The following is a 17,003-nucleotide window of genomic DNA, read 5'->3' on the forward strand; positions in this document are numbered from 1 at the left end:
GAGGACAGAGAAGACAGCAAAGCCATCTGAAAAGCCAGCTAAGCCCTAAGTCTATCATGTAAATAAGGAGGCAGGAATCAGGACACGTTTCAAACCCCAATTCTGCCACTAAAATTGCCTTATGACCTTGGGTGACTCACTTACCCCATTCCTGCCTGTTTCCTCTTCTGTATAATGGAAATAAATAGCATCTACCTCAAAATCATAAGGGATTAAATGACCACTTAATTGAAAACAGTGGCACAGGAATGTGTAGGGGTCCTTAATTTTTTTTGTTTTTCTATCACATGAAAAAATTAAAAATAACCTAGCTTTGCAGAAGATGAAGAAACTTAATTTATAGTTTTAAAAATGAAGGATGGTTATTTAAATCATGGCAAAGCCACTTAAGGGAATATCAGCAGTCATTACTAATGAAGGTTAGGTAGCAACACAGAAAACAATCACAGTAATCTATGCTAAAGGAAACAAACCAAGCACACCAATTCAACTACATGTAAAACAGGTCCTTGGAGAAAATACTGGAAGGAAATACCCCAAAATGCTATCAGTGGTTGGGTTGGAGGTGAGCGGAGATGTGCGTATAGTTGACTGTTGTTATTTTCTAAATGCTCTTAAGGTGTATTAAATGTATAATAAAAAAATTTTTTTATTTAAAAAAACATTTCCCGAACCACCGCAGAGCAATTAGGTATGACGAGCAGGAGCATGTTGGAGCTGAGATGTACCAGGCAGGGAGCAGGCAGAGCCACACCAGAGGGCCCTGGGGGTGGGGAGGAGCTGCCAACTGTCTGGAGCAGCAGGCCAAGCTGGGCTCTCCAGGGCCACACGCGCAGGCCAGGCTGGAGCTCCAGGCCTGGTCGGGGGGAAGAGACAAGGGTCGCCTGGAGTTTTCAGGGAAGGCCCTTGCTGCTGTGCCAGGGGTTCTGCTTTGCTCTTGGTGCGGCTGGCAGGAGCGTTCTCAGGAGTGCCCCGCCCCCAAGGATCCATCTGCTCCTGGGGGGAGGCAGGTCCAGGGAAGAAGTGGGCAAGGGTGTTTGAGGACCCTGTCACGGACAGCCCCAGCTACTGCCCACCAGGTTCCATTTCCATGTCGCCCCTCCCTCCCCAATCTACGTGGCCTGCAGGAGCAGGGCCAACCACGCTGGCACCTTCCACAAAACAACAGACTTTAATGGGAAATAGGAAGGAGAGAGGTGAGAGGAGGGAGCAGGGACAGGGCCTCACCCCTCACCTTGGCCAAGCCTGGGCAGTGTCCCGAGGCCACCCCTCCCCAGACTTCACAGCTCTCCCTCGGCAAGAGGACAGGATTTCAGCGGCCCCTTGTCCAGCTTGCCTGCAGTGCGACAGGACCCTAGAGCCCCAAGAGGAGGTGGCTGGTGTGACAGAGCTTGGCACAGGTGGGACAGCAGGGGGTGAAGCAGTGAAAGGTGGTGCTTAAGCCAGAGTGATTCCCAAGTGCCCCGAGGAAGGGCTGTTTGTCTTCTGGATTCGAGAGCAGGGGTTTAGAGGGAGTCAGTCCCCAGTGTTGGCCTGGGACCATGGAGAGGAGCCCAGGGACAGAGCAGGGGCCAGCCTGTAAAGGGCAGGTATGAACTTCAGTGGCACTGTGGCTGTTGGCTGTAAGACCCAGATCAGGGTGGGGAGCAGGGTGCCCTGCTGGTGCCCAGAGTAGTGCTTGTGGAATTGACCAAAAGTCCCCATGTCCCCGGTGTCATTCTCTGCTTATGCTGTGCCTGAGCTGAAAACACCTAGTCTGCCTGCCCCCCACCCCTACCCGAGACACCTGGGATTCCCCTAGTTAGCCTCCTGTAATGTTCTCACAGCCACCTTCACTGCTTGGAACACAGCCCAGTCCATCTAGGAGAAAGAGAGAGGACAAGGAGTTTATGATCACATTTGTAGGCTCTCCCCTTCCTAAGCCCAGCCTAGCTGCTTGCTTGGCACAGAGTTGGCTCTGCTACGTCACCCCAACTGTGCCACGGCAGGACTTGGGCAGCACACCCAGCTTCTCAGCCAGTGTCATACTCACCTGGGCATAAAGCAGGTGGCAGTCAGGGGACAGGCTGGATCCCTGGTGGCAGAGCTGAGCAGAGAGGGCAGAGGTCTCGGGGGACAGGAAGTGCTGAGTGACGCTCACTGTGCTTACCAGGCCCTGCACCTGCGCCCAGAAGGGGGTATATAGGAGGGTCAGTGGAGACAGGACCACACAGCCCTCCACTACCCAGCTAGGTTGGCCATGAGGTCTATTTTCCATAATGACTCCACCCAGCTCTCCCAGAACAGAGGCTCCGGATCCAGCACCAGCACCCCAAAGGGTGTAGCCAAAACCAGCCCTAGGGGATGCCCGAGACGGCACAGGCAGAGTTCACGGACACAACGCTCAGTTTAAGACTGCTACAATGGGAGCATGGCTTCCTGTCCCACCTAGACCTCCAGGTCTTGAGAGGGACAAGGACACAACAGGTAGAAATGTGGTATCACTGTGCTGTTGTTGCTGCTTCTGACATTCTGAGCTCTCAGAAGAGCCCCTGGCCCATTGGGGAAGCACCTGGTGGGGAGCCCCCGCAGGGACCAGCACAGCTTCTCCAGGGGCCTGCAGCAGAGTCCAGCAGCTCACACCCCACTCTTCCCGCAGGCGCCGCCGAAGCCCTGCATCCAGGTAGCAGCTGCCCGGGGTACCAGGCTCCAGGTTGCCTGCCCCAGCCGGACACACCTAAAAGAAGAGAAAGGGGAAGGAGTGAGGGAGGGAGGTAGGAGGACAGGGCATGGACTGCCCAAAGGGGCACTGGAGAGAACTGAAACATTCAAGTCTTGAAGGGCAAGCAGGGCCCTGGCCAGATGGCTCTGTGATAGAGCATCGGCCCAGAGGGTGGATGTCCTGGGTTCAATTCCCCATCAGGGCATACAGGAGAAGTGACCATCTGCTTCTCCACCCTCTGCCCTTCTTTCTCTCTCTCTCTCTCTCTCTCTCTCTTTCCTCCCTTCCCCCAGCCATGGCTTGGTTTGATTGGTTTGAGCATATCGGCGGACACCGAGGATGGCTCCATGGAGCCTCCACCTCAGGCACTCAAAATAGCTTGGTTGTGAGCATGGCCCAAAATGGGCAGAACATTGGCCCTAGACAGGGGTGGCCTGATGGTACCTGGTCAGGCCACATGTAGGAGTCTGTCTCTCTATCTCTCCTTCTTTCACTTAGAACAGAAGAAAAAAGAGGAAGGGCAAGCAGGGGAGTACACAGGAGAGAGAGAAAGGGCTAGGTGGTGATGGGCTGGGGCCACTCAGGTTGGCAGGTCTGGATTTGGCTGAAAGGAGCTTAGAGGAAAGGATTAAGGGCTCTCAAGTTGGGGGTCTAAATCCCTGCTTTTCCTGAGGCCAAATGCCTCAAAAAGCCTGTGTCCCTGGCCTTGGGTCCTCTCCTCCCTCACTCAAACACACCCCTTTCTCCAAAACCCAGGAAGGCATCCTGCATAGTCTCAACTCATGAACTGTCTAGACCAAGAGCTCTTGGCTTGGATTCCAGTGAACATCCTGAATTGTGTGCTAAATTGTAGATGATTAGATAGCTGTATGTTCCTAGAGTGACAATCCAAATCCTTCTAAGATCCCAGATTCAGAAGTTCTGATTCCTGGTGAATGAGCAGGCTTACTGTCCAGGCCAAAGCCTCTGAAGCAAGCACAGCTACAGGGCAGAGCAGGGCTTGGCCAGCCAAAGCAGAGCAAGGAGCTCCTTGGGCAGACAGGGACTGGCAGAGGCCGGAGGGGATGCCCAGGGAATACCTGCAGAAGTGAACGCCAGCATCATGCCTCCACTGGCCATCAGCAAAATCCACCCCTTCAGCTAGGACCTCAGCAATGGTCCCTGGGCTTGGGGTTCAGGGCTCCAAGACTGGGTGATGGGAAGAGGGGGGGCTGGTAAGCCAGGTTGGACCCTAGGGTAGCCCCAGGTTGCTGCCAAGGTTCCTTTGCCCCTCGAAGTTCAAGTCCATCCTGGAGCTACAGCAATGTTTCCCAGGCCACCCAGTGAGAATACGCCCCTCAAAACTTCCCCATGAGTCACTGGGTTTGGCCATATGGGACTGCCCAAGCCGGCCACACCCAGACTAGACGAGGCCATGTGCGTGAAGGAGTGCCTCTGTCTGCTCCCTCTGCACATGTGTTCCAGCACCTGCGTGTGCATCTGCAGAGCTATGTGTGGCTGTCGACTGTTTGCAGATGTGTGTGCCTGTAGGCAGGAGGGCAGTGGTGGACAGCCATGTTGACATCTGCATGTCTGCGTGTGCCGTAGCAGGGGTGACACTTGGAGGACATCTTTCCCCAGGATAATCAGAGCTCAACTGGACTTTAGAACCACTGCACCTGTCCTAACCTCAACACTGGCCCCCTGCCCCGGACCTTCTTGACTCCTGCTCACCTTCTCTTTCCCTGCTCCTCAGCCTGGTTCAGTCTCTCCCTCCACCTACCTCAGCCCTTCCTTGCTAGCAGCTCAAGGAGCATTTCCTCATGAGATGCAGATAACTTAAGGAAAAGGAGCAGGTAGGCATCCTAGACAGGCTTCCCTATGCCCAGCCTGTTCACCCTTTGGGAATAGCCATAAGCTCAGGTCCCAGCTCCACCACTCAACCTCAGTTTTCTCGTCTAAAAAATGGGAAAGCAGGCCCTGGCCAGTTGCCTCAGTGGTAGAGCGTCAGCCTGGCGTGCAGAAGTCCCGGGTTCGATTCCCGGCCAGGGCACACAGGAGAAGCGCCTATTTGCTTCTCCACCCCTCCCCCCTCTCCTTCCTCTCTGTCTCTCTCTTCCCCTCCTGCAGCCAAGGCTCCATTGGAGCGAAGTTGGCCCGGGCTCTGGGGATGGCTCCATGGCCTCTGCCTCAGGCACTAGAATGGCTCTGGATGCAACAGAGCAACGCCCAAGGTGGGCATGCCTGGTGGATCCTGGTCGGGCGCATGCGGGAGTCTGTCTGACTGCCTCCCCGTTTCCAGCTTCAGAAAAATACAAATAAAATAAAATAAAATAAAATAAAATAAAATAAAATAAAATAAAATAAAATAAAATAAAAAATGGGAAAGCAGCAGTATCTGCCTCACGGGCTGGTTGTAACAATAACTGAGGTGATGCACCTGAAGCCCTCAGCTCATTGCCTAGCTTTCATTCCATCACTGGCTCTGCCCTCAACCCCTTGCTCTTTCTGTGCCCCACTGATGACTCTCATAAGGTCCCAGTCTGCCTTCTCTACACCTGCCTGTGTGAGCTGAGGGTATCCAGCTCACCTGAGGGGTGAGAAGCACACGGAACACATGCACATAGGGAGAGCAGAAAGGTAGCACAGGGCACGGAAGGGTGCCCAGCTCCCATCTCACCATCTGGAGAAAACGACGGATGCGTTGGGTGTCCTGGGCTCGAAACACGTGCCACACGGTGCTGACCTGGCTGCCTGGAGACCAGAGCCCCTCCCCATCCAGGCCTGAGAGGAAGTCTGAGAGAGAAAGACAGCTCAGAAGAGTCCAGGGCAGGACACATAGCACCCCACATCTGCAGCTTGTCCCCGCCCATGCTTCTGGCCAAAGACCCACCTTTCTGTGCCCGATGCCAGGCAGGCAGTGGGGCTTCAGCACGTACCAGGACACTGACCAGGTCAGTCACCTCCACACAGAGGTTCTTGGTCCCCAGGTGCCCACGGTGTGGGCTCACACCTGCACAGAGGTAGAGAAAGAACAATTGAGAAAAGTCCCAGAACTTTGGCATAGAGAGACACAGAGATGACAGGAATGGGGTTAGGGAATGGGCAGGAGTATAGTGGACACTTACCATAGGCTGCCCACAGTTGGGGCTCCAGTGGACACAGGGCAGGGCCCGGCGGGAGGTAGGAAGCCAGGTTGAGTTTCCCATGTTGGGCACAGTACTCTGGGAGGGGCAGGCTGGCAGCCAGGTTCTCCAGCCTGTGGGGGCACCAGTGGTCAGGCACCGCAGGCTCAACTAAGGCACCAGAGACCCCATCAAAGCCCCTCACTACTGACTGGGTAACTCCCAGAGGCAAGCACACTGTGCCAAGGGTCACAGGACAGGGGGTAAGGAGGAGAGAAGGGATGGCAAGGGGCTGAATGGGTGGCAGCTGGGAGGGCCAGCAAGCCCTTGGTACCATACACACCTGCTGGTGTCCTCATCCTGCAGGGCTCTGTGCAGAAGAAAGACCGAGACCTCGGCTGACTTTGGACGAACTAGGGGCAGGCATAGAGAGGCCATTGGCTGAGGCCCTGCCCCCAGGGCAGCAGCACAGTCCTGTTTCCGTTCTAGGCTGTGCTTCCCGCTGCCCCCAGGGTCAATCTGGGCTCCACTGCCTCCGGCTCTGGCTCCCAGCTCCCTCTACCCACATCCAAGATACTTACTCTCAGGTCGGGAGAATCCCTCCCAGAACGCTGCACTGCCCAGGTTGGTAGGCTGGGGAGTCCCAAGGGGGGTCAGTGCCTGCACTTGGCCTCCGAGTGCCTCAAGAGCCTCTGTCCCCCACAGGCTGCCTTGCAATGTCCTCTGAATCCCTGACACCAACACAGGCTGTAGTGGCGGCAAAAATGGGGACATGAGGAGAATGGATGGGCTGCCCAACATGGTCAGGCCAGGGTGTATTGTAAAGATCACCAGACAGCTTGGGGGCCAGGCCCTGCTGCTCCCTCTGCCAGGTCTGCCTGTACCTGAGGGTAGGTGAGGCCATGGGAGCTGGAAGTAGGGAGGGGAAGACCCTCACCTGGCCCTGCCTCCAGTGTTCCTGGAAGAGGTGGAAGCCTCGCCGAGGCCTGGGCTCCTGCAGCCACAGCAAGGCCCCTGGTGGAGGCAGCCTGGGCCGTACTGGTGAGAAAGGCAGGCCCAGACCCTTGTGCAGGGCTGGTCCAGTCCGCAGCCCAGGCCCCAGGGCTTTCTCTTGGATCTTCCGTTCCACTACCTGTGCGATGATACTGTCCAGGATGTTGGTGATACGGTCATCCTGTGTAGGGGAAATCACAGAGGGCAGAGGGGCTCAGGACCTGCCGGTCTGGCAAAGAGGGCGGGTCCAACCTCTGTCCCCAAGCCAAGAGCCTCCCCCTACTCATGCCCCTGCTCACACTGGGCAGGGCCGGAGTGACAGGGGCGAAGGCCATATGTATCCGCTCGTGCCCCAAGCAGAGCTTGACAGCAGTGGAAGCCAGCAGCTCACAGAGAGAGGGGCAAGGCAGGGGCCCTCGGCTGGCACGGTCCTCTGCAGGGGCCTCTGTGGAGTCCAAGGTCTCTATTGAGGGGAACAGTGAGGGCTTACCTGTCTCCCAGGGCAGCTACATCCCACATGCTCTTCCTCATCTCCCAGCCCAGCCTGCTTTCTCCTCCCCAGCCTGGCTTCTCACTCTGGATGCACTCACCTCCCCCCCTCCTCCCCCCCACCCCGCCAGCTTTCCTGCTGCCATCTCCACAACCTCTCCAAAGGAGGGGCTCCAGAAGGGGTCTGGCTGGAGGGAGATTAGCAGGCATTTGGGGGAGGGGGTGGCTAAAGCCAGTCCAATCTCTTCTGAAGCCCCCACCCTGGCCGGTACCCCCACCCCAGGCTGAATGAAGGTCAGAGGGCCACTCACCCTCTTTGATGTCCTTGGTCCTGTTGGTGTCCCCATTGCAGGAAGGCTGTGGAGTTGGGGTGCTTTTTTCTGTTGGCTCCTTCTGTTAAACACATCCACCACCCCCAATCCAACCAGAGATTTAAAAATGGCAAATGCAACTCCATCCAATTCAACACACAAGTATTAACAACAAACTTTTGTAGTCCTAAAATAATGTTTACAAGGAGCACAGGTCATATGATACAACGTTAGGTGGAAAAGAGTGCTCATGGAATTCTACATCTAGCACAATCTAAAGTATACTAGAATAGACTTGAATAAATACATAGGCAAATTACTAATGTCAAAATGGTGGCATTATAGGCCACCGTTGTTTTCCTCCTTATACCTGTCTCTCTTTTCTGTATTTTACACCATGAGTATGTAGCATACTGTCTGGCATGCAAAACACATTCAATAAATTATTTCTTGAATGAATAAGTCTTACAATAAAAACACAAGCTTCGTAAGAGCTTTACAAAATGCATATGGAGCACCGGTTCTGTGTGGGTACAGGGAATACTGAGAAGCTGAGCCGGCCTCCCGCCGGCAGGAGCCCGTGCCTGGGACGTGGACAGATGGGACAGGAAAGCGCATGGGCCTAACACGATGTGGCAAGAGCTAAACTGGAACACGCACAAAATGGGCAGGAGCTCTGGGGAGGCACAGTGAAGACTTCTGCTGGGCAGGGGGGGGGGGGGCAAGGGGAAGTAGGACTAAGGTTAGCAATGACTCCCTGGATCCTAATCCCCGAAGTGGGGGGTAGCCTGATATCTGGCTTCATCTCCATCAAAAGAAAGGGCCAAACTCTGCCAAGGTAAATAATCTGCAGACACATGCAAAATCTTAGGGCCCACTGGGTAGTACTCTGGCACCTGTCCCATGTTTCTTACCTGCTGGCCCCCATCCCCAGGGGCCCACACCTGGGCATCAGTTTGGCAAGGACAGTGCCCCCGGATGTCATATTTGATCCAGACCTGGTGCATTGCGGTGCTCAGTTCTGCCAAAGCTAAAAGGGGGGGGGGGGGATGGAGTTTGGCACCGAGTGCAGACAGGAGGCAGCTCTGCGTTGCTTGACCTCACCAACTAGGAAGGCACAGCATTGGGCTGAGCGACATCCAAACAGGAAAGCTGGTCTCTTCCAGGACCCACCCTGCATGCCTCTCCTTCCCTCCCTCCCTCCCTCCCAAGCTGGCTCACCCTGGCTGGAGACGAACTGGGTGAGCATCAAGGAAGAGGCACCATGCCTAGCCTCCTGGGCACACTCCTCCATGAACTGTTCCGGAGAGCCTGTGGGGTAGAATGGGAGAAGCTGCAGGTCAGGAAATCAGGGCAGCCTCAAGTTAAGATCAGGGAAGAAGGGTAAGAGCAGTGATATCTAAATCAGGGAGCTTGACAATCCATAAAACATAGGCTGTCTATGACACATGGGTTCAACAGTGACATAGGATCCTTGGCTCACAGAGACTTTAATATGCCAATGTGAATTGCAAAACTCCGAAATGACCAGGTAGAATACAGTGTTCTGAACGTTTCTGACCCTGGAACTCTTCTTGGCTGTGTCTATTAGAACACTAGGAAATTTCAAGCCCTCCGGTGGCCGAATTGAGCCAAGGGAGAGAAAGCTGAGAACCATGAAAAGATCAAGACTTGGAATTAGAAGCCCTGAGTCTACATCCTAGGCCCAACACTTAGTAGCTCTGTGACCTTGGAAGAGTCACTTAACCTTCCCAAGTTTTTCTTATCTGGAAAATGGAGGCAAAAAAATACCCACCTCACAGTGTTGTAAGGTTTGAAAAGGTGCAAGGTGATAAAGTGGGAGACATAGAGTAGGCACTCAGCTCCTTTTAAGGGTGGACAAGAACACAGACATGGCCCTTTGATCTGGGGAGAGGGAAAGGTCTGCTCTATGGGGTATTGGGCAGTGGTGGCCGATACTGGGGCTGGGGAGGGAGGCTTTCTCGGAGAGAAGTAGCCAAGATATGACCACAAACCTTAGAGCAGCCCTTCCGAGGCCCCAGTGTCTGCCCTCCCACCCTGGGCCCCCAGCCCTTCCTACCTGCTTTCTTCCTGGCTCTCCCAGCACCTGTGATGCGACCACAGGCCACACACAGCCGATGGCTGCAGTGGAGGCATCTCCAGTGGGTATTGAAGAGTCCATGGTGGCAGCGGCTGCAGCAACCTGGAATGCCTGGGTTGTCGACTGTCCTGGCTGGGCCCTGGCCTGCTGACCATGGGAGAGAACAGGGTCAGAGAGGGCTCAAATCACAGGCCCCTTCTGAGATCCTCATGTGACAGGCCTCTAGGCAGGTTTGGGGTGAAGCAGGAGCAGTTTCCACTGAGGGGCTGTCCCAGAAGGGAAACAGGCCCCTCACAGGTCCCCCCAGTGACTTGAAAGCCCCTCTATAAAGAAAAAGAACCTCCCCAAGCCCTGGCCGCTTTGCTCAGTGGTAGAGCGTCAGCCTGGCATGCAGGAGTCCCGGGTTTGATTCCCGGCCAGGGCACACAGGAGAAGCGCCCATCTGCTTCTCCACCCCTCCCCCCTCTCCTTCCTCTCTGTCTCTCTCTTCCCCTCCTGCAGCCAAGGCTCCATTGGAGCAAAGTTGGCCCGGGCGCTGGGGATGGCTCTATGGCCTCTGCCTCAGGCGCTAGAATGGCTCTGGTTGCGACAGAGCAACGCCCCAGATGGGCAGAGCATCGCCCCCTGGTGGGCATGCCGGGTGAATCCCAGTCGGGCGCATGTGGGAGTCTGTCTGACTGCCTCCCTGTTTCCAACTGCAGCCCCCATCTTCCCAGCTCCTGCCTTATGGATTTTCCCAGTGGCCCTGAATCACCACTTCCAACCCATACCACTTCCAACACATTTGCTCACCTACCCTCTTCCCCCCGAGCTGGCTTTCTTCAGGGCACTCTGCACTGGAAGAGGAACCCTTAAGAGGCTACACCTTCCCTCACCCAGCGTTTCAGACCAGGTTCTCATTTGTAGGTGCAAGGATGTCAGTGAGAAAATGTCCACTTATTCATTCAACAAACACCTTGTCCTGTCCCGGGCTAGAGGCTGGGGTTCAGAGCTAGTCAGGACTTGGCGCTCACCCTCCCAGTGCTCGCATTGCAAGGGCAGATGGGCCCATAAACGTGGCAATGATGAAGGTACTCAGCTGGAGTGAGGATGGGACGAAAGCCGAAAGCCGAGGGTGAGAATGATGGGGGCAGGCTCACGAGTGACGAATAAGTTTACATTCACCAGGTAGAAAGGGAGGAGAAGGGCCTTTCCAGACAGAAGGAACAGAGTGCCCAGGCTGGGGGGGCCACAAGCCCGGGTGAGCAGGAAAGGACGCGCAGGTGGACGGTGATGCAGTGTGTCCAGAATCCGGGTTCAGGGAGTGGCAGGGGCCGATGAAAGGGGACAGGGCCTGGACTTTCTGGGACAATAGGGAGCCACCAATGGGCCTCCACCCAGGAGTGATGGACCGCAGGAGTGTGTGTTCTTAAACACACTGCTCTCTAGGTGTGTGAAAGGGATGCAGGAGGGAGAGCCTGGAGCCGGAGGACTCCACAGCCTAAATCCTACCGCCTCCTTAGGCGGGTATGTGAGCCTTGCCACCTAGGAAGCCTTCTTCCCTTTGAGCTCCCCCACCTTCGAGTGCTCTTACAGACATTTGACACTCAGTCTTGTTTCCCCAACAAGCCCAAAACTCTTAGACAGTTGGGCTGAACCAGGTTTTACACCTTTCCAACATCCCCCACCCAGGCCAGAAACTTCAGAAAACAGGGTGACTAAGAGCCTTATCTAGGAATAAGGGCAAAGCAGGGCAGGCACTCTCCTGAACTGGAGGCCTGGCAGGCAGTGCTGGTGGGAGGGAGGGGCTCACACTCTGAGGTCTCCCGTGCACCTTTTGAAAGCACCGGCCCCTTCTGGGGTCCCTAACGTCCTGTGGGTGCTGCTCACCTTCCCGCTGTGCCCAGGCCAGGGCCTCCCGCTCCTTCCTCAGCAGGCGGCATAGTCGGTCTCCCAAACCACTCAGCAGGTGCTTGGCGAGGCCCACGCTGAGCCCGGCCTTCAGACCAGACCCTGCTCCCTCCTCGGAGCCAGCTGCCAAGTCTTCCTCCTGCTGCTCCTCCTCTCCCAGGGACAATCTGGAGACAGGGCAGAGAAAGGTGAGAATGAAGCCCCGAGTGAGAGGCTGTGGGAACATCCAGAGGCAAGGGCTCACCTGGGCACTTGCTGGGAGTGGCAGGCCAGCCCTGCCACCTCGCCCACTGCCTGGGCACAACTTTGGCACTGAGCAATGCCTGCTGGAATCGCTGAGCAAGGTCTCCCTGGGTCCTGGAGACCAGCCTTGCCATCTCGGGGTCCTGCGGGGACAATGCAACAGGTCAGGAGTCTGGGCCTCCCTGGGTTTACCAAACTGCAGGCCCTGCCTTAGCACCCAGACATGCACACGCAGAACCAGCGCAGTCCTTAGGCCCAGGCCCACGAGGCCTGACTTGGAACCAGTGAGAGTGGACTAGGCAGTTGGGAGCATCACAAAATTGGCTGCAAAAGGAGCTTGACAAAGCCCTGACATGACTGATGGGCCGAGAGGAGGGTCAGGTACACTGAGCCCAAGGCCAGGGCAGCTGGGGTGATAGTCCTGACTCAAGTGCAGGAACCATCCAGTGTAGACTGTAGATAGCTCGGCCGTAAGCTTAGCAATGCCGTTGGCTGCATGACACTGTGAGGAGACAATCCCAGCGTGGACAGAGGGCGCCGGAAGGTGAGAAGGCCAGAGTTTCAACACAGGCCACAGCCCAAGAAGGCTAAGGAGCCAATAGTTTCCCAGCCCTGGCACAGGCCGACAAGAACGTGGATAGACCCACACCATGGACAGGGTGCTTGGGCAAGGCCGTTGAGAGAGCCCCCATCCAGGCCCAGCAGTTCAGGGAGCCAAGAACCTGACGTGATCCCAGAATCCTTGGTAAAGGGCACAGTGTGACAGAGGGGTCCGGGATATGCCGAAAGCCCAAACATTGGCAGAGTCCAAACTGAGTTTCCACGGTCCAGCTGGCTAGGAGAGTCGTTGTTTGTTCCTGAGGCAAGACAAGGGGTCCTTCAGGAGAGAAAGTCCCCCGGACAGGAATTTGTGGCACAGATATTCATAAAAGTAGACATTTATTGAATGCTAAGTGCCAGGAATTCTTTGAAATCTTTTCTGTGAATGATATCATTTAGTCTTTTCAGTAGTCTTTATGAGATAGGTGTTGTGTTTATCCCTATCTTACAGATGGAGAAACTGAGGCGCAGAAAGGTGAAGCAACCAGCCCAAGGTCATGCAGTCAGCAAAGTCAGGACCCAGGCACTCTGAATCCAGAGCCCAAGCTCTGAACCATGTCATTACACTGCCACCAAAACCCCATGGCTTGGGAGGAGACAGTCAGAAATAGAAGCCACTTGTGTGAAGACTCTGGCCTGTAGATGCTAAGGAGCTCCCAACAGATGCTAGTCCAATCCACTCATAAAGGAGCTGCTGACCTTACCTCCTCACAAAGCTCCAGACCTAGCTGCCCCTCCCCAGCAGGGCCCCTATAGCCCCTCCGCTGTCCTCTTACCTCTGTGCTCATCACACTCTTCTGCCTCTGCCTTGTTCCCCAACGATGGGTCCAGGATGTCCTGCTCATCTCTGGCCCCCTGCCTTGCACTGCCTGGGAAAGGGTCAGGGGGGCGCTTGGCTGCTGGGCTGCCTGCCACCTCCTGGATCTCGGGGCTACTTGCTCTCTTGAGAGCCCGAAGCGGGGCTGGGCTCTCCTCATCCCCAGGGCAGCCACCTGGGCACCCAAACTGCTCAGAGTGTCTCGTGAGCCACGTCTTCTTCAGCTTGGTGTGATGGCTGGGCAGGCAGGCCCTGGGACCAGAGGCCTTGTTTGCTTCCTCACTGGATTCACTGGACCCCCTCGCGTCCCGCTCCAGGCTCTCCTGGCACTTCCCACAGGGGCCGAGGCCTCCATCACCAGCAGGTATGTGGGAAGAATAACAGCCTACCTGGGTGGTAGGAGGTGCAGGAGAGGGGTACCTTGATGTGGCTGATGGCCCCAGCTGGTACCCAAGGCCCCCACCCCCGGGCACAGTCCAGACATTGCCAAGAGTATGAACCAGGCCTGGGGGACAAGTGGGCCAGGAGGTCCGGGAAGCAGTGTCTGGATGCCCCAGGAAAAGTGGGCAAAGATTCTGATGCCTGCCGAGGCCTGTCTCTCCATCCCTCTGGTGGAGGGAAGGGCACTCTGCCTCCCCGCTTCTCTGGACAGGCCCACCAGGGGCTAAGCCAAACAACCCAGGTTCCACAGTCGCCAATGGCTCCTTCGCCAGCCTGAGAATATTCGGATCCTTATAGTAAAAACCCTGAAGAGAGGAGAAAGGATTAAGCTAGTGCTGACTTTGGTTCCTAGTGCTTAAAAAAACAAACTGACGACCAGCCCGTCTGTGCCAGTTTGGCCTTATGGGTTATGAAAATACTGAAGAACTCACATACTAGTTACTAGGCACTGTTCTTCTGGGCCACCCCACTGCCCTGGCCACCCCCAGGTCATCCCGCAGGATTTCTCAGACCTCCCCACAATCCAGCAACCAGAGGAGTACTGTCTGGCATGGCCGAGGGACCTCCAGGATCTATTCAGATTTTTGATGCCCTGTACCATAATAGTTTTTAAATAGTTTAGATCTCATCCCTGAGCATGAGGGTTGCCTGTAGAGGTGGGCGAAGTGTTCTAGACACAGGCTGTGAGCTGCTTGCACATCTGACTCCCAGACAGAGGGTTTTTGTCTGCCCCCCTTTCCCAAAACAAGACCACACATTCAGAGGCCCCAATTCCCAGGACCTTGTTCAGAGTGGCCAATGGATGAGTCAACCCCTGAAATGGCCCAAAGGCAGGGGAGGCCTAGTGAGATGGAGGTGCTTGAAAGAGGAATTGCTTGGCATTGAGAGACTCCTCTATGTGGGTGCAGCTTTAACTTTCCCTTGGAATGGAAGAGCAGTGTAGTGTGGCCCTAACAGGGCTACTTGAGGACTACTGAGCTGCCTTGTGTGGACTGTGCCAACACTCACCTTGTTGCCTAAGCTGAAAGCAGAGGGCATTTTGGGCTGGCCCCCGGAGTACACCCAGGGGTGCGGGGCCAGAGGCCAGTCACACGGACGCTCTGGGGGCAGGCTGGATACTAGGTAGGGTGGCAAGCAGGTGGGCACCCAGAAGGGAGCTCGCTCCAAGATCTTGGTTTCCAGAAGGAAGGGGCAGTGCAAGGGCCGGAAGGCCACAGTGTCACTTTTTGGATGGCCACTGCTATGCTCAGGAATCAGGGGGCCATAACGAGGTGGGCATGCTGACCCACATAATGCCAGTGGATGGGTGAGCATTGCCTCTTTCCAGCACAGCCCCTCCCTGCTGCTCAGCCAGTTGGCCTTCCTCTCCCCATTCCGGGGGACTTCACCCTCCACCAGTGGGAGCGTGTCCTTGGGGCTTTGGGGGAAGCCAGGTGGAAGCCAGGAGTCTGGGGTGCTCAGGACACCTGTCCAGAAGGGAGCAGGCTCCCCCAGGCACAATGCCCCGCGGCGCAGGCCATTTTGTGGCAGGGCATTCGGCTCCCGTCCCACGATGCCGTTCTCAGGGGCTGTCTTCTCCCAGGCTGGGGTATCCTTCAGGAAGCTGGGCGTACTCTCCATCACTCTCCTGCCTTCATGGGGCTCTCCCAGAGAGGGTCCCTGGAGCATAACCACCAAAACATGAGCTTCTTAGGCACCTGCCCCAAGCACCCTACTGCCTGGTACAGAGTGGGCACCGCCCTGGCAACACAAAGGCAGCTCAGACCAGTAAGGCAAGTGCCAGCCCACAGTTGGGCTCCATGCTGCCTGCCCACATTCGGCTTGAGGACCCGCCTGAGTCAGATGCTACAGTGTAAAAGGTCACACCTTTCTGCAAACACCTGGGATTTGACAGACCTACCGGGCCAGAGCTACTTCTAGGGTGACATGCCTCACAGAGCCTGGAACCTGGTCACAAGCCATGGGGAAGGATGGAGGACAAGAACCCAAAAGATGAGCTTGGCAGAAGGCACTGCACTGGGGACAAAAAGACCAGACCCTAGCCCTGACTCTGTCACCTACTGTGTCACTTTGGGCAAGTCACATCACCTCTGGACCTCGGAGTGCCACTGTATAAATCAGGGCTAGGAAAGTGGTGATCTCAGAGGCCTCTTTGCAGTCTGTGGTTAAGGGGCTGCTGTTTGCCCACCCCACCTTTCAGCCCCACCCAGGCTTATAGGGGTGGGAAGTCAGAGGCAGATTAAGGTCGGTTGAGGCCCCAGGTGCAGAAGAAAATATTGGGCCCCTTAAAAAAAGAGAGAGAGAGGGAAAATAAAAATACTGGTTAACCATATTTTTAAATAAATAAAAAATATTATGTACTATTAATGTTAAAAATGCACATATGAAACCAAACTGGGTGTCATTAGAAAAAAGTGTCAAGTTGGGGTTTTGTGGGGCCCTTCAAAAGTCCGGGCCCAGGGCCTGCACCCGGTGTGCCCGCCGTTAAATCCGCCTCTGTGGGAAGTGCAGGCTGGGCAAGCTGGAATCACTGGGGAGAGCCACCAGGCAGGGCTGAGAGTGGTGCTGCTTCCTACACCTGGGCAACCGGTCTCTGTCTCTTCCCGAGCTCTACAGTTTCTTGGCTTTTCAAGCAGAGTCCCAGGACGACTTCTGGGAACTGGGATCTCCACCGCGCCCCCAAGGAAAGGAGTGAGCCAACACAGGAGAGGGGTATTAAGAGGCTTGGAGCTACCCCGGTCCAGCCAACGCTGCCAGGGCCACCGGAGGCCGCTGTAACTGCAGCCTGGTGGGGAGGAGGGGGCGGGGAAAGCGGGCTGCGCCCCAGAGAGAGGCAAAGGAGGGAAAATTCAAAGTGTGTGCAAAGGACCAGGATGACAGGTGACATTAGAACCGCAGCGCTCCCTCTTCTTGGCCCCCTCGGCCGACTGGGTTAAACCCCAGGAGGGAGGTGAGGAAGCCGGGACAGAGACTTCTCGGGTTTTCTGGGGCCAACGCTCCGACGCGGTCCAGCCCCGTAGGGTACCCTAACTTTCGAATGCGTGACCCAGCCCAGAAAAACCCGGGGAGCTCGTTCTCTGTTGCGGCTTGAACTCAGTTTAGTGTCCTCGAAGGCGCACCCCTGGCGCCCCCTCTCGGAGCTTACCTGGGCTTCACGGGCAGGGTGCGGCTCGGGAGGCGGCAGTGGTCCGGACCGGCACCGGGCGCCCACTCCCCATGGGCCGGCTCTGGGGCCTCCCGGCCGGTGGGCAAGACTTCGTTTCCTCGCGCTCCGTGCTCAGCGCGCTGGCGTTCTCTCTCCCCCGGGGAAGCG

At 56.0% G+C, this 17,003-nt stretch overlaps 1 protein-coding gene across 3 annotated transcripts; it reads right to left on the reverse strand.

Annotated features, from left to right (window-relative positions):
* Positions 1-641: 641 nt before the first annotated feature.
* HR (HR lysine demethylase and nuclear receptor corepressor) lies at positions 642-16,967 on the reverse strand. Of its 3 annotated transcripts, none has more exons than XM_066351252.1 (19): positions 16,836-16,967; positions 14,699-15,349; positions 13,209-13,995; positions 11,834-11,975; positions 11,569-11,756; positions 9,679-9,843; positions 8,820-8,909; positions 8,513-8,628; positions 7,599-7,680; positions 7,098-7,261; positions 6,743-6,979; positions 6,387-6,552; positions 6,149-6,218; positions 5,809-5,939; positions 5,574-5,693; positions 5,361-5,476; positions 2,552-2,716; positions 2,033-2,161; positions 642-1,860 (listed from the first exon to the last, which is right to left on the reverse strand). In XM_066351252.1, exons 2-19 carry the CDS (start codon positions 15,308-15,310, stop codon positions 1,798-1,800), a joined length of 3,543 nt encoding a protein of 1,180 aa, XP_066207349.1. In that variant the 5' UTR covers positions 15,311-15,349; positions 16,836-16,967; the 3' UTR covers positions 642-1,797. The 3 variants fall into 3 exon arrangements, with proteins under 3 accessions (XP_066207349.1, XP_066207358.1, XP_066207343.1); XM_066351261.1 differs by having other exon boundaries at positions 7,098-7,243; positions 9,679-9,846; XM_066351246.1 differs by having other exon boundaries at positions 9,679-9,846.
* Positions 16,968-17,003: the final 36 nt, after the last annotated feature.

Source organism: Saccopteryx leptura, chromosome 1 (genome assembly GCF_036850995.1).
Source record: "Saccopteryx leptura isolate mSacLep1 chromosome 1, mSacLep1_pri_phased_curated, whole genome shotgun sequence".
Classification (NCBI taxonomy): Eukaryota; Metazoa; Chordata; class Mammalia; order Chiroptera; family Emballonuridae; genus Saccopteryx; species Saccopteryx leptura.